A 21,207-nucleotide genomic window follows, 5' to 3' on the forward strand; every position below is an offset into this window, starting at 1 on the left:
TTCCTCCGGTTGCGAGTCTCTATTGGTTCTTGGGGCAGTCCGTCAGCTCCGGCGGCGGGTGCTTCCCTGGGCTGAGACGGGGCGGAGCTCGCGGAGGAAGTCGGCGGCCGTCTCAGCTTGCTGTCTGGGACGGAGGAGGAGCTTGCTGCGGGGGACGCTGGGCTGGGCGGCCAGCGGCGCGGGCCCGGAGGCAGCATTAGCGAGGGCCCGGGTCCGGAGTGCCATAGTGCGTGAGACCATAGACACGGCAGGGATTCTAGGCGGGGATCCGTCGCGTGGAAACTTAACCTATGGGGCTTTGCCCGGGGGTCCCTGCCTCGGGGGTGGGGCCCTAAGTCAGAGGGCGGCGCGGGGCGGGGTTGGCGGAGGGTAAGTGTAGTGTCTCCCGGCAGGTGCGGGCGTGGCGATGTGCGCACGGGGGAGGCCCGGGCGCCCGGTGAGCTCGGGGCCAGGTCCCCGCCCCCACGCTGCTCACTGAGGCCCTGGAAGGGGCAGCTCGTCGTTTCTCTGGGGCTGGTGGAGGAGGTACGGGGACGTGGCCTCGGTTGCTGGCTCATCTACTCTGATGTTTTGACCTTGGGCAAGTCATTTTCTGCTACTCTGTTGCTTCTCTTTCCCTCCCCCTTACCTGGATATAATAAGATTAAGGTGATGTGGGCAGGCCTTGGGCTTTGGAAGGATTCGTTGAGATTTGAGTCATCTGTACAAGGGGTGATGGAAGAGCTTAGGTTAGATATATGTTCCTTACCTGACCTTAGGAAGAACTAGTCATTTAACCTCCTGGTGTTTTCAGTTTCTTTAGGTGGAAAAAGGGGGGTCGCTATTAGATGTTAGATTTAAGAACAGTTACTCTTTCCGTTTTGGTATTGCACTCTGATTTACAAAACACCTGACATTAGTTTTCTAACCCACGAACATCATTCTGGTTTCACAGGTGGGGAAATTGAGGCCTAATGAAATTAGTGATTTTAACAAGGTATGAATGATAAAGTCTTCTAGAAGGAAGAATAGCACCAACTGTTGCGAGTGCAAGTGCCAGATACTGCTAAAATAAGTGGGAGATAAAATGAAAACTCAACTGTGTGATCATGACAATAACCTCCCTACTAATAAGTGTATTCAACTTGGTCTATTTCCTGAATTGTATGGTTACTGGAGATAGAACGGGGTCAAGTTTGTCAAAGTTTATTGACGCTTACCCCTTCTCCAAAGTGGGATGGGGTTACAAGATGATCATATACCAGTGCTTTTAAGTGCAAAAAGTTTTAAAACATGCCATGCGATGTGTTTACTGTAGCTGTTAGAGTCAGTGCAGATTTGAAGTTGAGATGTCTGGTAAATTTTTGCTGCTAGTGCTTCTCTCCACCCCATTCTCCTATCCTAATTACAGATAACCCCACCTTCTCTTGCCTTTTGTCTCCAGTTTCCCTTCTTCTTCTTTTTTTTTTGAAACAGGGTCTAGCCATGTTGCCCAAGGCTCAAGTGATCTTCTCGCTTCACCCTCCTGAGGAGCCGGAACTACTGATGTGTGCTATCATGTCTGACTCAGTTTCCCTATTTTAAAATTGAGGCACATGGTTCACAATAAGGTGGAATAATTGAATCCAGGATAATTATTTTTTTTTCTTGTTTTTTGGTACTGGGGATTGAACTCAGGGACATGCAACCACTGAGTCACATCCCCAGTCCTTTTTGTATTTATTAGATATAGGATCTCACTGAGTTGCTTAGCACCTCACTTTTGCTGAGTCTGCCTTTGAACTTGGGATTCTCCTGCCTTAGCTTTCTGAGCTGCTGGCATTACAGGCGTGTGCCACTGGCCTGGCAATAATTAATTATTTAATTGGTATTCCAAATTTGATTCTGTCTATCCTGTCTGCTTTATGAACTTAACTTTGGTCTCTTGACTCCCTTTGAGTAACTAGATGATGAAGTATGTGAATCTGTGCCATAGTGTGTGATTTTTCTGGAGCAAAAGCCTGATCTGGAGGGTGTGTGTGTATGTTTGTGAGGTCTATGCAGTAAACTTTTAAACCCAATTATTTCTGGGTTCTAGCTGATTTTTTTTTTTTTTTCTTATTAGGTTGCCCATTTCTTTTGTGCAAACTTGGAGTTTGTGGTATGCCCTTTACTGTCTCACTTATGTAATTGTCATTGGTGTTGTGATTAGCTACTTGACTGTTTTTCCTTTTTCTTGCGCTGTATTGGATGGATATATAGCACTGAACTGTGGTCACTGGAGTACTGATGATTTGATATGTTGCTGATTTGTAAGTACACCAAACTGTTAGACTTCAAATTCTAATTTCAACTTTGTTTCATTATCTTTTTTTTTCTGCTTATCATTTCTCTCCTTTCTAGGCTGATTTTTTATTTGGGAACTGAATATGAATTCTGTCTTTGCTCTTCTGGCTGTGAAGTTACCTAACTCCTGGAAAATTAGCTATCATAACATAACAAGTCTTTTATCTTCATTGACTGTTCACATGCTTTTGAGGACCAGTCTCAGTCAAAGTATCTTTTGGAGCTTAACCTGTATTCTACAGATACTTTTTTTTTTTTTTTTTTTGGTACCAGGGATTGAACCCAGGGGCACTTAACCTCTGAGCAGTATCCCAGCACTTTTTTTGTATTTAATTTAGAGACAGGGCTGAGTTCCTTAGGGTCTTGCTAATAAGTTGCTTGAGGCTGACTTTGAACTTGCCATTCTCCTGCCTCAGCCTCCCAAGCCACTGGGATTATAGGCTTGTGCCACTGCACCCAGCCCACAGATACTTTAAAATAAAACAAAAAATTATTTGCAAAACTGGAGCTTTAGATCTCCCTTCACTACAGGAAAATACAAAACATAAACCTATTTCTCCTTTTACTCTTTAATATGGTTAATGAATCATTTTTCTTAATGTTCTCTTCATCTTGTTAAAAAAACCCTTATTGATATTCATCTGTCCTCAGCTTAATTTCTGTTGCTCTTAGGCTTTGCCAACTCTCACATTGGTTGGTAGAGTGACTTTCTGACTAGTTTTCCTGACAGTCTTCATGTCTGTCTAAATTTGATTGTGTAATGATCCTGCTTTAAAATAGCATGACACCCTGAATTGCCTCCATGATAAAGGATAGTTTCTTTAGCAGGGTGTTAACAGACCTTCATAGTCTGGCTCCAGATGCATTTTTCAGTCTTATTTCCCATTAGTGTACCTCTTGTTCTGACAAAACCCACCTTTTCTGTCACAACAGTGCTTTACTGTGCCTCTATGTTCTTGCACTTTTTTTGGTGGTGCTGAGGATTGAACCCAGGGCCTTGTGCATGTAAGGTTGAGCTGCATCCCTAGCCTGCACATATTGTTTCTTCAGCCTAACTGAATCCCATTCATCTTTAAGGCTCAACTCTTTGTAAAACCTTTCCCAACTTTTCTAACTCTGTTTACTACGATAACACTTGTTTATGTAACATATTGCTTTATGTTTAGTAATTTGTGTTTTGGTAGTTGCCTTATGGTCTGACTTATTCATTTTTATATAATTAATGTCTGAAATAACATTTAACATCAAGGATACCATAAGGAAAGTCTTCATGGAGTTTATAATGAAACTGGGACATAGTAGATACGTAAAAGTAGTTGAAGAATAAATTGATAGTAGAAAAGGACTTTCAAACATATAAAGATGTATTTTAGACAGTAAATAGAGATCATCTTGTTTTTCCTTTCTTTTGTCATTCCATTCCTTGTGAGGAATGTAGACGGAGAACAGCCCAACCCATCCTATTTCAAGGGAGCAGGAAGTATTTCAGAGTGTGAGATGATTCAGGGAAGAGTGAGCCTACTGACTTGGGCCTTTGAGTGTAAAAAGAAGCAGGATGTAGTGGCTGGAAGAGACCTGGCTTTGTGTCAAGAGAAATGTATCAGGCAGTGGAGCTAGGGCTGTATGTTCTCTTTCTGTGTTTGTTTCTTTTAGAATTAGCGGGAGATATTTTGAAGCTTTTCCATTTGAGTATACAGTAGAAGTGATATTTTTCTTGCATAGTGTTTTCTGCATATCTATTTGTTATTAAATTTCTTTGGTTGGGACATTTCACAATGATTAAAAGAGTGATATAGGAATTAAATATGAGTGTTTTGAAGCTGCTTTAAAGCTTTCTGGACACAGAAGGGTGAACATTACAGTAGGAGGCACACTATCCTGGAGAGCCACAAGACCTAAGTTCTTGATGATAATCTTCTCTCAGCCCCAGTATAACTGTGGCACAATCATGGAATTGCTGTGGAGATAAAATAAGAATATAGGAATAATCTGCAGTAGCTATAGATTATTCCTATAAATAAGAATATAGGAATAATCTGCAGTAGTATCTTAAGTAATCTCAGTTACTTAAGATCATTTAAGATTCAAAAGCCAGGGAAGACAAACTCAACTTTAAAAGGAAGCCCTATAGTTTTGTAGTTGTCCATTTAAACAGCAGTTATTTATGAAGCAGTATGTATTGGGCACTGGTAATGAGTAAGTTCCTTGCTGTTTATGTTAGAACATAGAGCTCTTAGCCTATGAGTGGAAGACATATTAAATATTTTCCTAGATAAGTAATTGCTATTAATATAATAATAATACCATCAATGCAATGAAGATATATTAAAATTATAATTTGTATAAGGCACACATTAAATACTTAATGCAAGAATTGTTATAAATGTCTCAGAAGGACAGGGAGGTTTTATTACTGCCAAGTGCTTCTTGGCTTCAGTGAGTACTTTAATTACAGTGCTGGAAATAAGGATAACACACATTTACTTGTGTTTAAGTTTGGTTCATGGTTTTACAGTCTGCAGTCAGACCTGTTAAGCACCAGAATCTTACCATTATAATAATGGGCTATGTCGCAGGGTACCTCTTTTATCTCCATAGGAGACACCAGACCAGGTATTGATTTACTCATCTTTGCACACATGTCCATCAGAAGGAAAGTGAGAAACATGTGGAGAAACTAGCCAGATAAGGTTAGGTTACTTTAAATTAATCACTAATTAGCATAATTAGGTATGGAATTATGAGCAATTTTTCCAGTAAGGGACATTGTAGAAGTTAACTTGATTCTCCTCCCATCCCCCCCCCCCCCCCCCCCACACACACACTTAGAGTAGTTTTTTAATGATTATCAGTCCCTCTAGGAATTCTGGGCAGTTACATCTTGTCCATTTAGGTTTGTAACCTATAAGTTCAAGAGGACTTTTTGGTATGAATTCTAATGAATAAAGATAGGGAAAGAAAGGAAATTATGATCCTGTAATGATTAGGGTAAGCATTGCTGCAATAACAAATATATCCAAACATGAAATGATCTCACAATAGAAGTTTATTTCTCAATCCCATAATAATCTAAGAAGGTTCCAGATGGTGGGGGTTGTTGGAAGTTTTTTTTTTCTGTGTGTGTGTGTGTGTGTGTGTGTGTGTAGGTGTTTTGGTGGAGAGGAGATGTTTTTAAAGCAGTAATCTGAGGTCTCAGGCTGCTAGAGGCACTTCCATCTTGACCATGTAAGGGTAGCCTGAGGAATCAGATGCCCAGTTAATTGGCATAGTACAGAGGACAGGTCTGGAAAAGGCACACACTGCTTTTATTCATACTGCATTGGCTAGCACTCAGTCTTAAAATGCCTCCAGTTGTACACAGAACTGGAAAGTGTAGATGGTTTGTGCTAAGGAAGAGGAGGAACAGACGTCTGCCACAAAACCCAGAATACTCAGTTTCACTTTCTGTGACTTGTTTTGTAGGTTGTTTTTCAATAAAGAAGATTAAAATAATGAAACCAGGCAAAAGAAAGCATAATTGAGTAATTAAACAACATGTTTTTCGTTCAGCAAGTATTTAAATATTATCTGCAGTGCTGTGCTAAGCCCTTTGAGGGAAAAGTGATGGTGAATGTGGCCCTTACTTTTAGTGCAAGTAGTAGAGTGTGAGTAATGAGTATAGTTCAAGGGAGACTGCGGAGAGCCTGATCTGCTCCATCAGGGATACCTAGGGAATGATACAGGGTGGAGCAGGCTGGGATGAAATAGACTGTCATCAAAGTGAAGAGTTTGATATTTGGAAAAGAGCCAAACCTCAGGTAATGACTGCCTTGAAGTCAGCAAAGACCAGGAAGGCAGAGGTGCCAGTGGTCCACTAAGCTGGAGCTGAAAGCTGGGGTATTAGTAGAGGAATATCAGGTTATTAGAAAGGGGGACCCTAGAGTAGGGGTCAGAGAAATCACTCTAAGAGGGCCATCCCATAAAAAGCAATATGAGAATGGGCTTATTTGGGCCTGGGCAGAATTGATTTTGTTTTGTTTTTATTTTGGAACTGGGGTGCTAACCCTGGGGCACTTGCCATTGAACTACACCCTCAGTCTTTTTTACTTTTTATTTTGAGACAGGGTCTCCTTAAATTGCTTGCTTGGGGCTTCCCTAATTTGCCCAGGTTGGCCTTGAATTTTTTATCCTACTGTCTTCACCTATTACAGGCATGGCCACCTCACCTGTCTGAGCAAAGTTGTTTGACAAAATGGTTTTCATACATTGTCAGTTTTTTTTTTTCTTTTTCTGGTCCTAACACCTGAAGGATATGACATTAATTTAAGGTTGGTAGGGATATAGGGGTACAGATCCTTTGGTATGGAGAGAACTAATTTGAGCATTTTGGGGGGTCTCACATGGTTAGGAAAGCCTCATGAACAATTCTAGCCCTTTCCATGCACAGGAAACCTGGTTTAGACATGGTTTCCCTTTATCTGTGTATATTCATCATGTAGCATTCTTTAACTTCACTTCTTAGAGTCACAAACAGCTTATAACAGCCCTGTAAAAGAGGTGTTAAGTACATTCACTGTCTAGGAGGGAGGAATAAAATTAGGTTTGTGTGACTCAGGGAAGAAAATTATATGGAAGAGTCAGCATTTGAGAATTTTTATTTTGATAAAGCTGTATTTGAAATGCTTTTTTAAAAGGCATATTAATAAAAATAAAAGAATGATTGAAATTTTAGTGTAGGTTTTAAAAAATAATTTAGCAAGAACACTAATGCTATCAAAATATAACTCATGTACCTTTTAGGAGATGCTCAGATTGGTATGGTAGTCACGTAATTCTAAGAGTTTCCTTGCTAGGTTTTGACACAGGTGTAGAGGTAGGTTTTGTTACCCTCACTGTGGGTGTCACAGTACTCACATATTATAATAGGGTTTTTTGGATTGTGACAGGTTATTATACTCCTTATTTTCATAAATTTTAGTAATGCATTTACCTGCCTGCAGGAGGTGGTCTTCTAACAGACTACCTGGCCTCTGGGTTAAGGCTTTGAGGAAGTATTAAATGACTTAACTTCAGAACAGGTAGATTCAGGGCTCATAATTCCCACTTCAGTGTATGACAGCACTTATCTCCAAGGGACCTGAGATGCAGTTTAGTTTTCCTGTTTTTCATATATAAATCTGATGAAAGTGCCAGCTCTACATCCCTGGCAAGTCATGACTCGGGTAGCACCATTTCCAGTGGATAATAGAGGCAATTTGTTAGTACACAGAAGCCATGTCTCCCAGCTGAGGTGCCCTCCTCCTCCAGTTGTTAATCTTAGCTCCTTCTTCAGTGGCTTCATGTCAGAAGTACAGTGGAATGTACCAGAACTCTCTGAAAACAAAACACTGTTCTAATGTTCCCATTAGCTCTCTTATTCTTGTGCTTTTATTATATTTCTACAAACATGTCACCTTCTCAATAAGCGTTTTGAATTAAAATGTATTTTATGAAGTAATACATAAATAAAAATATATACCTGTACATATACCTGCATAGACCTCACAAAAATATACCTATTTTCTCCCCAGTTTCTTTTAGGAATGAACACTTTGGATATTCTCTTATCTGTCTGGTGTACCTTTAAGGAGGTCTCCCTGTGGGTCTGCCCTTGCCAAATTCCATGTTAAAAGTCTTGACCCCTTTTACCTGTCCTTCTGGGCCATCTTTCACTCATTACTTATTTATTTTTATTGTTTAAAAATATTTTTAGTTGTAGATACAATACTTTTGTTTATTTATTTAATTTTATGTGGTGGTGAGGATCGAACCACATGCCCCACACATGTGAGGCAAGTGTGCTCTACCACTGAGCCACAACACCAGCTCTCATTATTTATTGAACATGTGTTCTTAATCCATTCAGACTGCTATAGTAAAATTTCTGTTTTAAACTGGCTAGCTTATAAACAAAATAAGTGTATTCTCACAATACTGGAAACAGGGAAATCCAAGAACAAAGCACTTGCAGATTTGGTATCTTATGAGGGCTCACTTCTTGGTTTGTGGGTGGTATCTTTTCACTGTGTCCTCACATAGCTGAAGGGGCAAGGGAGCTCTGTGGAGTTTGTTTTATAAGCACACCAGTCCAATTCACGAGGGCTTAAGACCTAAGCACCTCTCGTAGGGTCCCAACTCTTAATATTATCAGGTTGGGAGTTAGGATTTTAACATAAGTTTGTGGGGACCTAAACATTCAGTCCATAGCGGGCACTGTGTGTCTGGCACTGCTGTGTGCTGATGGTATGGCAGTGAAAAAGGCAGACTAGTTCTTATCTTGGAGCAAACTAACTGTATTTTTGACTCTAAAGCACATGATTGAGACATGTCAGTTTGATGATTAGTATACATGCCTGTTTTTCTTACTAGGGCCCCTTTGTTGTAGTTTAGATGGCTGGGGACAGCTGGGATGAGGCCATTCTTCCATACTTTACAGAAAAGGTTCCAAGGTTCATCCTGTATGCATACAAATCTATATTTTCAGCCTCTCTTTTGTATAACAACAGTATATCTTTTTTTAGAGGTTTTTTTTTGTTGTTGTTGTTATTGATGAACCTTTATTTTATTTATTTGTGGTGCTGAGAATCAAACCCAGTGCCTCACACATGCCGTGCCCCACACATGCCAGGTAAGTGCTATACCACTGAGCCACAACTCCAGCCCCTAAATACAGTATTTCTAAAAGTCACATTTAGGAGTGTATCATGGATTTGGACACGCATCAGAATTCTTAATTGAGCCTAATATTGTTATTGGTTATCTATCTCTTTATTGATTTTCAGAACCCTTTTTACCTGACTTGTATTACCCTACACACACAAGCAGGCCTATGACTGGCCCCATATTTTGATGATTTTATCTGTGAAAGCTTTTCCTCTTTAGGCCAGTTTGGCAATAGATGTTCTTCTGTTTTCATGAGATATCTTCTGTCTATTCGTAACAGTTCTCTAATATCTCCAATTCTAATTGTAGACTATGCTTGTCAGCTCTGAAGCATCTGGAAATATTGACGAGACCAGAGATCATTTTGATAGATAGCTGGGATCTAAGGGGTTTGATGCATGGAAGCCTGCAGCTGCTTCTCTGGGAGAGCCAAGTTGGAGCACCTCATCTAGGGCCCAGATAGGTCTACTCTGGAAGGCACCTCACAGCTTTTCCTTATTTTTTTTTTTTTTTTCTATTCTGACCATAGAGCCTCTTTCAGATAAAAATAATAATTGGGTTTTATTTTTGATATGAAAGGTTTTAAACAGAGGTGGTAAAATTTCAAGTCTTATTTTAAAAGGGATCAGGCTTTGTTTTTTCTCCCAGTGTAGAGAAGTTTAAACGTATCCTTTTCAATATAGAAAATTTTCTTTTTTTGCTTTTATATGGGTGAATAAGACTTGTTTAGAGAAATTGTTGAAAATCAACAAGGAATTTACGAAATCATTAAAGCAATGAAGATATTTGATTTTTTGTTAATAATGAGTAATTGAGACATTGCATGCTATTTTGTAAAGGTATTTCCAACACAGAATTGGCTGTAATTGGGTTAGCTGCTGCTGTACTTCCTGTTGTCCCATTAGGTGGAGTCATCTTAATATTTTAAAGATATTTCCATGTTTTAAGAAAGTTAATCAGATAGGCCTTGTGGAAGCAGATAGATATGTTTGCATAGGGTTTTATATTTGACAAACAATTTTGGGTATATTTTCTCATTTAATCCTAAGTCTCTAAGACTTAGAGAAGCAAAGTGATCTGAAGTCATATAGCAAGCAAGTGGTCAGATGGGCTCAAACCCAGTTCTTTTGTCGGGGCAGTGCTGCTTTCATCAGAGTAAGCATTTTGTAATTGCTGTTGCGGTGGCAGTACTGCATGTTCTAAATTCAGTGGTTCTGTGGTCTTCAGCATCCTTTTAGAGTGGCTCACAGAACTATTTTTGTGTGTATAATTTATTTTTGAGAAGTCTTACAATTCATGAAATTTTTTAAAACTTAATATTATACCTTGAAAGAATTACTGAATTTCTAAAAAAAAAAAATTATTTTTTTAGTTGTAGTTGGACACAATACCTTTATTTTATTTATATGTGGTGCTGAGGATCGAACTCAGGGCCTTGCATGTGCTAGGCGAGTGCTCTACCGCTAAGCCACAACCCCGGCCCGAATTACTGAAAATTTTAAGGGTGATTTTCTGAAGAGGCTGGTTACTGGGAAGGAATATTGATTTAAAAATATTAACAATACTAGTTATACTTATTAGTGTTTTGATTTTATATGTTTTAAAGTATAAAGGAAATGGCTAGTGAGATTTTGGCATTTGATACCACAATTCACTTTATTTTTAGGACTTGTGAAAATAAAGTACTGGTAGGAACTGCTTTTATCATCTTGACCATCTCCTACAAAAAGTAACTTTAATTTTGTATATCTGTACTACTATTTTTTTTTTTTTTGGTACTGAGTATTGAACTCAGGGGCACTTGAATCCTGAGCCACATCCCCAGTCCTATTTTGTATTTCATTTAGAGACAGGGTCTCTTTGAACTTGCGATCCTCCTGCCTCAGACTCCCGAGCCTCTGGGATTACAGGCGTGTGTCACCACATCAGCCTCTGAACTTATCTTAAAACAACAACAAAAAACTATTCTACTTAAAATGTTAATGCTATGAGGAAGGAGAGGTATTTAGATCTTACCTGCAGTAACAGAGAAGCATGAAGAATCTTGGCTAAATATGAAAAAGCATTGCCTGACAGAAAATGAGTAATATAACACTAAATATTTTGGTACTCTTTTTTTTTTTTTTTTTTTTTTTTTTGCTGGGGATAAAACCCATGGCCTCACACACATACCAAAGCATTATAACACTAAGCTATACCTCCAGCCCCTTTATTTTGGTACTATTGAAACAGAATTTTTGGCTCAGTCGTTGCTGTGATATATTGCTGAGAGAAGATAGGAACTTTCCTCCTCTGAAGGTCCTGAAAAGTGGATTCTCCTCTTGGAGCCTTTGTCTTGTCCTAAGTCTATTCTCCGTACTGAGATGCTCTTGGGCCTGAGAGTTCTCTGCATTATGAGCATTCTCTTGAGTAGTTTACAGTAGTTTTATTATGATTGCTTGCTTCTGAGACTTATAGATACTGGTATATATATGTATATGCGTGTGTGTGTGTGTAGTGTGTGTGTGTATAGTGTGTGTGTATGTGTGTGTAATATATATGGGATGGTAAATTTGTTTTTTAAAAAAATCATAGCCAACTCTTTTAAGTTTATATATATATATTTTAATCACAATTGAAAAAAAATGGACAAAGAATAAATTATAAAAGTTCTTAATATTTTTTAAAAAGCTGTAGTTAACTCTTAAATTTATTTGTGGTTAATGTAGGAACATATGTGGCCTAGATAGGCAAGGAAAAGCTGCCAAATATCACTTATTCCTTAGTGGCAACTTCGTTTTGAATATTTCATGATCAAGTTCTCTAGAAAGTTTAAGTAACAAATACTAAAGAAAAATCATTTTAGGATCTTATAATGTCATTGGAAATTCTTAAATTTTAAGAAGAAATGCTAAGACATTGTGAAATGACTAAAAGATGGTGGGCATATAGGGAAGACAGAAGGGCTAATTGGGTAATCAACAAAATCACTCATCACAGGCTGGGGTTGTGGCTCAGTGGTAAAGTGCTTGCCTAGAACGTGTGAGGCCCTGGGTTCCATCCTCAGCTCCATATATAAATAAATAAAGGTATTGTGTCCACCTACAATTAAAAAAATAGTTTTTTAAAAAAATCACTCATTAGTTCCTAAAAAATTGAGTATAATTTTCTGACTGCCTTGTAGAATTGGTGATAACTAATGAATATCCCATTTCTTTTGCCTGTTGGTACAAAACAGTGAGACGGTTTAAGCGGAAGCATCTTACAGCCATCGACTGCCAACATTTGGCTCAGAGTCATTTGACTGTGACCCAGCCCTTCAGTCAGAGATGGACAAACAGAGATCCGAATCATGGTCTCTATCCTAGACCCAGAACAAAAAGAGGGAGTAGGGGTATGTCTTCAAGAAAATATCTTACTTTTCAGAATCTGTAGTCTGTATGGCCTTTGGATAGCTCCTAGTATAAAAGTAGTTATAAATATTGCTGCTGTGATTTTGTAATCCTGTTGTAATAGTTTGACAATGGTTTCATTATTTTTGAATTTTCTATGAAAATTCTGTCTTCTTAAAATGTTGATTAAAAACCCCAGGGAACCTATTCATTTGTGTAATTATACCCTGATAAAAGACATGAACCAATATCACCAGTTTGCCAGTCCAGAAACATTTGTAATTACTTGAGTATTAATCATCTTTGTCCAAACTGTCACTAGGTCCACTATGTTATTATATTTCCTCATTCAGTGCTTTTATGGCACACTGTGCCCTATGTCATCTAGTATTTGGACAAATCATTGCAGTAACCTTTCTCCTTGACTTCGGATTTTTTTCAAATCAAGTGGAATATGTGATAATTAATATTCTTGAATGTTGTTACTTTCTACGATGTTACAGCCATTCTTAAGAACTTAATATGTTTTCTTGTTAATATAATGGAATCAAACTTTTGCTTTCATTATCTAATAATTTTAATTTTTAAAATTGACATATTTGTTGTCATTGACATATTGTACTCATTTGTAGGGTACATATGATAATTTGATGTGTGTTTACAATGTGTAATGATCAAATCAGGATAGTAACATTTCCATCTCCTCATTTTGGTATTAATTAATAAACATGCAGAAGTTCCACTTCTGGGAGTTTGGTTCTCTTATTACTCTTCTCTGTACCAGATGAATTCCTACTTTTGTTCATACCTATTAGTATAATCTAGATTGCCTTAGTTCTCTTTGGTATGTCTAATTTCAGAATCCAATTTAAATATAATCTAGTCATCTTTAAGTATTATAATATGTGTCAGTTTTGGGAACTACTGTAACCAATTTTAAACTACATATTGTCTGACATTTAGTTTTTTTTATGTGTACAAGTGAACTTCTCATCTATGTTGTGAGTTCTGTAGCATTTGGAATATGGCACTAAGCATGTAGTAGGATCCTAACTATTAGTGTGACTGAATCTGACAATTAGAAAATAGCAGGATTTAACCAGGCCTTATTGTCTTTAAAATTCAGGGTATCTATCAGAGGCAGTTATAATTGTTTTTTTCCCCTAATGTGGAGGAAATATTAATTTCATTTCCATAAATTTAATTAAAGGTCAAGCCTTCTTTCAGTTTATTCTCTTACTTTCCGAAGTAAGGATTTTGGCCATAGCCATTTAGAAAGGAATGTATATAGTTGTGTATTTAGTTGTATATTTATAAGGTGCTTACTTCATTGGCTTTTAAAAATAATTTTTTTGAACTCTGAAAATAGCGTGGGGATATGGGAAATCCCTATTTAGGCTTCATTACATGCCTGAAATGTCTATGAGATCATGGACTGTCACTTTATATTTGTCTCAGAATTATGAGTACTTAGTAAATGGTGTTTAAATAAAGTATAGAAGAGATTAAATACCACTCTATATGAAAATAATTCTGACTTCTTTTTTTAAAAAAATAAATTAATGCATCAGCTTCACAGGAGGAAATAAAAAGGGCTTTAACTCCATCAGATGAGAAGAATTGGACTTTCCAAACTTGATAACCTAAAGCATGTTCCTTTTTACTTACATAAAAGTAGACTTGCTGTAGTAGGAGAAAGCCAGGATATGCCTCATGTGAGCCGATGTGTGAATGGGAGCAGTCGTTTCCTTTCTGTCCATTCAGGTGTCCCTTGTGCAATGTGTGACTTATTGCTTGTATATATTGTTAGCTATAAAGTTGGCCATCACATCACTAGAAGAGTGGTCTCCATCTGTTTCCAAATATGTGTTTAGTACTCCTTTGAATTAGCTATTTATATACACGTCTGATCCATAAACATATCCTTGTCTCTTTCCTCTGTTTACATCAATAATGAACATTGTTGTTCAGTTAGGTTGTCTTGTTTGGATCAACTGCAGGTCAGCAGCCATGGATCATTTTTGTCCATTCTGTTTGCATTTTCTCTACAGGTCAAGGATGTCAGAGATACATCCCTGAGTTCTTCCTAGCTGATCAGCAGCGGTGCACCAATGACATGGCCAAAAGCAGTTCTGTTGGCCAGGACAACTGTCAGGACTTGGAGGGTGACATGATCTTTGCTGCAGAGAGCAGTGGTACCCTGCCTCAGGAAGGTGATGGAGAAGAGAGATTGGGCTCGTCAGGGTCTGCTCTGCCCCCCAGAAAGCGCTCTTGGTCCTTTGAGGAAGAGAGTAATAATGCCACAGGGACCAGCCACAGGGATGGAGTTGCTAAGAAAACCCCACGACATTTGTCATCATTATGCACAAGGCCTAGGGAGGTCAGGCAACAGACAGAGGACTGTTTGTCACAGCGCTTTGCAGAGTTGGGAGAAACTGGCCAAGACATTGAGGACATTGGTCCTGACCCCATTCCTGACTCATATTATGGGCTGCTTGGGACTTTGCCCTGCCAAGAAGTGCCAAGCCACATCTGTAGCCTGCCTAGTGAAGTCCTGAGGCACATCTTTGCCTTCCTCCCTGTGGAAGACCTCTATTGTAATCTGAGCTTGGTGTGCCACCTTTGGAAGGAGATAATCAGTGACCCACTGGTAAGTAAAGTGCTCAGTTAAGTGAAAGTCCCTCTAAAAGCTTTCATATTAGCTTTATTTAATGATCTCTTCAGAAATGGTGGTTTTTCATTTCCTTTCAGAATAATGTCCATATTCCAAAGGGCATTTAATCTATTTTTGTCCCATCATTCCAGATGTGGAGCATGTTTAAAAAAAAAGCTGGGCATGGTGGTACATGCTTATAATCCTAGCATCTTGGGAGATTGAGGCAAGAGGATTGATTACAAGCTTGAGGCCAGCCTCAGCAACTTAATGAGACCCTGTCTGTAAATTTTAAAAGGGCTGGGTATGTAGTTCAGTGGTAAAGAGCCTATGGGGTAAATCCCCAGTAACATATACACACATACACAAGTAAATAAATAAAAATTAAATTATAATTAATTATAATTGCATAATATGTACTAAAATAATAATACTAATACAATCTCTAGGTTATGATCTCTGTCCCATTTTAATGTACCTGTATCAAATTTGATGAAATATTCACAAAATTGAAAGCTTGGGACTTTCTAGGTTCAGGCCTTCCGGCTTGTCCCCTATGTCATTCTAGTCTCCTTGTTCTGTTCATCTCAGCTCATCTCTGTTCTGTCTCGATTGTAAACTGCATGTTCCTGGCCCACCATGGCATGCTCTAAACACCCCACTCCACTTGAAGGGTCCATTATATCTCTGTTCAAGGCTTAACTCTGTATTCACCATTGTTTCTCATTTCATCCTGTTGAGGTTAATCATTGTCTCCTCTTTGTGTTACTATAGCAATTTATACTTCATTTAACATAATTTATCACATACTGTATTATAGTTTTAGACAGCTTTCTTCTCTGCTTAAGCTTATTTTCTCACTCTTAGAAGCTGATGATTTAAGTTGGTTATTCCATTTGTTGAAAGCTGATTGTCTATTCATTTCTGCATTCTCCATTGTGTCCTACCATTTATAGAGAGAGAACAGGTGATCATTGAGTGTTGCATTGGAATCACCTTCGAGTACCTGTTGAGATTGATAGTGGGAACTTCTACTCTTAGAAAAAATTTCTTGATGCTACAGTTGGTCATATTATTGCTTTGGCTCTCTGTCCTATGTTCATTATCCTCCTTTCTAGTCCAGGTTTGGGTTCTTAGGTAAACCTGAGGACTAGAGAATGTTTTGCTAGCTTACCTATCCCTTAGACTACCTATCAGGGACAAGTCAGAAATACAGAGATTAAATCTCCCTTCAACATACTGATGTTTAAACATTTAGGGATGGAGTGCATGATATATCAAGATAGCGAAAATTTTTCTTCTAAACAAAAGATTTTGGAGGAAATTTCAGCATCACTCCAGCTTCATTCTTTGCTCATGATTCTAGCTCCTACTTTCTTGAAGATTCTTGGGACAGTGTCCAGTTTGTATTTACCTATTGAAATGGTAGATAAGGCTGATTTTATCATTATTAACAATGACATGATGTATTTATTTTCAGCAATCTGTCATAGTTCTCAGGCTCTGTTCTTTTAGTGTCTCTGTCTGGCTTTAATATCATGGTAATGCTTGCCTCATAGAATGAGTTTGAAAATGTTCCCTCGATTTGGTTTTGGGGAAGAATATGAGGAACATTAATGTTGATTATTCTTTAAATGTTTGGTAGAATTCTCCAGCAAAGCCATCTGTTCACAGGCTTTTCTTTGAGAGTTTTTAAATTACTAATCCATTTTTACTCATTGATCTGTTCAATTTTTCTATTTCTTTATGAATTAGTCTTAATAGGTTTGTTTCTAGGAATTTGTTTTCTTCTATTACTCAATTTATTAGTATATCATTGTTCATAGTACTCTTTTATAATCCTTTTGTGTAGCATCAGTTTTAATGTCCCTTATTTTATCTCGTATTTTAGTTATTTGAATGGTCTCTTTTAGTCTAGTTAAAGGCTTATTAAAATTTTCTTTTTTTTTTTTTTTGGTGTGGTGCTGGGGATTGAACCCAGGGCCTTGTGCATTCGAGGCAAGTACTCTACCAACTGAGCTATATCTCTAGCCCCCAATTTAATTTTTAAATTTTTCTTGCCTAAAAAAACCAGCACTTTGTGTTTTGTTAAATTTTTTTATTTTGTTCTTCTACATTTATTTCTGTTCTAATGTTTTTTACACACCTCTCCCCTTCCCCCCAGTGCTGGGGATCAAACCTAGGGCATTATATACATGCTAGGCATGTCCTCTGCCACCATGCCACACCTCCTCTGATCTTTTTAATTTCCTTTCTTTGGCTAACTTTGGGCTGCTGCTTTTTCTAGTGCCTTGAGTATAGGTACAGTGTCCATTTCAGATCTTTCTTTCTTTTTTTTTTTTTCCAAGTGTAATTATAACTACAAACTTTCCTATCTAAGTGCTTTCATTGCATACCTCTGTGTTGTGTTTTCATTTTCATTTGTCTCTCATATTTTCTAATTTTCTTTGTGATTTATTCTTTGACCCTTTGGTTGTTTTAAGCATGTGTTATTTAAATTCTATATAAAAATATTTATATATTTTCCAGATTTGTTAATTTTTAGTTTCATCCCATTGTTGAGAAGATATCTTGTGTAACTTCAGTCATTTAAAAAATTTTGGGGGGGGGCTGGGGATGTGGCTCAGCGGTAGAGTGCTCGCCTTGCAGTTGAGAGACCCTGGGTTCGATCCTCAGCACCACATTAAAATAAATGAGTGAAATAAAGGTATTGTGTCCAACTAAAAAATAAATATTAAAAAAACTCTTTTTTTTTTTTAAATCCTTTTTTAAAAAAATATTTATTTCCTAGGTGTAGATGGACATAACACAATGCCTTTATTTTTATGTGGTGCTGAGGATTGAACCCAGGTCCCGCCTGTGCTAGGCGAGCGCTCTACTGCTGAGCCACAATCCCAGCCCTTTTTTTTTTTTTTAAGAGATACTTCATAATTCATTATTTTAAACTTTATTTTATTTTATTTTTATGTGGTGCTGAGGATCGAATCCAGGGCCTTGGATGAGCGAGGCGAGTGCTCTACCACTGAGCCACAACCCCAGTCCCATTTAAAACTTTTCAACACTAGTTTTATGTTGAGAACAATATATATTCTGCTGTTGTTGGGTGGAGCATTCTGAATATCTGTTAGATTTATGAGTCTGTAGTGTTGTTTCAGTCCTGTTTCCTTATTCATCCTCTGTCTGGTTTCATCCTTTGGAATTAGGTGTTATTTCTTCCTTCAGTTCTATCAGTATTTGCTTCATTTGTTTGTTTAAGAGCTCTGGTGTTTGATACATATCTATAATTGTATCTTCTTGGTAAATTGACCTTTTTTTCATTATATAACATCCTTTAAAGTCTCATGTAACAATTTTTGACTTAAAATCTGCTTTGTCTGATATTAGTATAGCAACAGTTGTCATATTATTTTATCCTCATTGAAACTCTATTAGTGACTTGATGTTCCAGATATAGAAACTGAAGCACTAGGTTTTCCCAGACTATAACTAGTTAGTGTTAGAAACAAGACCCAGTTCTAGTTTCTAACCAACCTTTGTGTAATATTTCTACATGATCTGTTCAGCTTATAATTTGTGCCCTATAACTGCTTTTCAACTGGTAGAAGATTGTGTGGGTTTATGTAATCTACTTTGTACTAATCATTGCCTGCATGTTATTTTTGTTTTTGTATTTTAACTATATAGTTCATTCCTTGGAAAAAGCTGTATCATCGATACCTGATGAATGAAGAGCAAGCGGTTGGCAAGGTGGATGGCATCCTGCTGAGCTGTGGCATAGAGAAGGAGTCAGACCTGTGTGTGCTGAACCTCATACGGTGAGCTTCCTTCTTCCTATGAGGGAAATGGTTTTCCAAGTCCTTCCTCACACATCATTGCTTATGATCATCTTTCTTGTGGACTCTTCTCTGAATGTTTTACAGATACACAGCCACCACTAAGTGCTCCCCAAGCGTAGACCCTGAGAGGGTGCTGTGGAGTCTGAGGGACCATCCCCTTCTTCCTGAGGCAGAGGCGTGCGTGCGTCAGTACCTGCCTGATCTCTTCATGGCTGCTGGGGTGTGTTAAGAGGATCTGGGGGACAGGGGGGGATGGTGGCATCTTTTTTCCACTAGAAGAAAGTACATTGGTGATCAGGTTCAGTTGAAGATTATATTCATTTTCAAAACTTTTATGTATCCCTGAATGCTTGGAAGCATTAATCTTGTCATTGGTCACCTTAGAGAAAAAAAGAGACCATAAAATTGTAGATTCTTGAATTTGGAAGGGATTTTGCAGAAACATTTTCCCAGTCTGTTGAGAAATTCTCTGTGAAATATTCCTAAAAGGGGGTCATCTAACCTCTAAACACTCTCAGTAATAGAATTTCTTTACAAAACAGCCCATTCCATTGTCAGCTTTGGTTATTTGAAAGGGCAAAGAAATTTAAGGAAGGGTCTTGCTACCAACACAGTGAGGTAAGGAGAAGCTGGAACTTCTCCTGAATCTCAGTCTGATTGCTTCTCACCCAGCTCAGGGGTTCTCATGCTTTGTCTTGGAAGGTACCTGCCACCTTTTCCAGCATTCTGCCAGCCACATAGGACTAGAAGTCCTGGCATCTTTATCCCATTTCTTTCCTGAGTAAAATGATTGCAGATGGTGGTGCAGCACATTTTCTTTCCCAGGATTGTTGTAACGAGAGGAAGATAGGACTTCTATTTCTTGGAATGCATTCTTTAACAAGGAGATGTTTGGTAATGTCAGAATGATAAAGATGTGTCCATTATTGATTATTCCTGCATTAATGAGCGGTTACTTAGATATTACTAAATGGAGCATTACTGTCTTCATAAATCCATTTTAAGTAATTTATTTACTGTTTAATGTTTAACAGTTGTAAAATAATAACAAAAGTAAATTAATATCACAACTCTAGGAAGTTATCAGTCTTGATGTCCTCCCTAAAGACGACAGTCTTCTTTTATATTTCTAACTTTTGTTCAGTACAGGTAGGAACTCGTTAGCCAATTACCCGTTTTGATTCTGCTGAGTACTTGTGTACCTGAGGACTTACACTTACCTGGAGAGATGGGGAGATGAGAGGGAACTTGTGTTTTTAGAGTGTCATCTCTATGCAAGATTCTTTTAGATACGTTATATATGTTATTTAATTAAAGAAAACTAAGATCTCAGATCCAAAAGCGAGGAAAAGAAGGAATTCAGGGCAGGAAAAAGTTCTCTTGTTTCCCATAGATGAGTTGAGAAATATGGGCTCAGTTCTGATGGAGTAGGTAGCACGTGAACCCTAGACTTGGCTTTCCTCACTAGTTCTCTGGTGTGGTTCTTCCTGATTGTGGCCTGTGTCTGGGCCTCTCCTCCTATCTCTTGCACCTTGCCTTGCAGGGTGTTAATGTCTGGGCTTTGGTGGCAGCCATGGTGCTCCTCTCCAGCAGTGTGAATGACATCCAGCAGCTGCTCTTTTGCCTCAGGAGACCTAGCTCTACAGTGACCATGCCAGATGTCACCGAGACCTTATACTGCATAGCCGTGCTCCTCTACGCCATGAGGGAGAAGGGGATTAACATCAGCAATAGGTAATGCCCTGGAAGGGACGAGACACTGTGATAAGTGAGAAGGTCTCAGACTTGGTAATAGCCCCCATCCTGCCACTCACCAACATTAGTATCCAGCAACCATTAAAACTGGTTAGCTTCAATTTTTTTCCTCTGTAGATGAAGAGACTGGGAAGTTTCAGTGTGGAGATGCAGTAAGCATGCTTTATGAATATAAATTGTTACGTTACTGTAGAATATCACTGAGGCAGATTTTATGTTCATGGGTATTGAAGCCTTAGGTGAAGTCCACTCATTAACAAAGGCTGTCTTTGTTCACACCTGACGGTGTTTTCCATTTCTCACTCTTGTGCTGGATGTTACAAATTGTGGAAAAGTCTTATATACTTTTATCACTTAGTGTAAGCAGGGTACTAGTGTATGGGTTACTAATTCAGAGTGACTTCTGTGGTTTCTCTTAGCAGAGTGCTGAAGTGTGCACAGGTCAGGTTCAGAGGGATATGTGCATCCAGCAAATATTGAGCATTTGCCACCTATCAGATAGTCATGCAGGCACTAGCAATTCACTGAAAAATATAAGATTCTTATTCTAGTGACGGAAGACAAATACATAAGTAAATGTGGAGCATTTTAGTGATAAGTAGTGTAG

At 38.2% G+C, this 21,207-nt stretch overlaps 1 protein-coding gene across 2 annotated transcripts in view; it reads left to right on the forward strand.

The window, feature by feature from the left end:
• Positions 1-118: 118 nt before the first annotated feature.
• Fbh1 (F-box DNA helicase 1) overlaps positions 119-21,207 on the forward strand; it is a 49,515-nt gene continuing 28,426 nt past the window's right edge. Inside the window, exons 1-6 of one of the 2 annotated variants that reach the window (XM_027944831.3) lie at positions 119-226; positions 12,203-12,358; positions 14,408-15,006; positions 18,694-18,824; positions 18,930-19,065; positions 20,389-20,579. In XM_027944831.3, the coding sequence (XP_027800632.2) occupies position 226; positions 12,203-12,358; positions 14,408-15,006; positions 18,694-18,824; positions 18,930-19,065; positions 20,389-20,579 (1,214 nt within the window). In that variant the 5' untranslated portion in view covers positions 119-225. The remainder of the gene's footprint in view (positions 227-12,202; positions 12,359-14,407; positions 15,007-18,693; positions 18,825-18,929; positions 19,066-20,388; positions 20,580-21,207) is intronic. The other variant, XM_027944832.2, reaches the window with a different exon arrangement.

This window comes from Marmota flaviventris, chromosome 12 (genome assembly GCF_047511675.1).
Source record: "Marmota flaviventris isolate mMarFla1 chromosome 12, mMarFla1.hap1, whole genome shotgun sequence".
In the NCBI taxonomy this organism is placed as follows: Eukaryota; Metazoa; Chordata; class Mammalia; order Rodentia; family Sciuridae; genus Marmota; species Marmota flaviventris.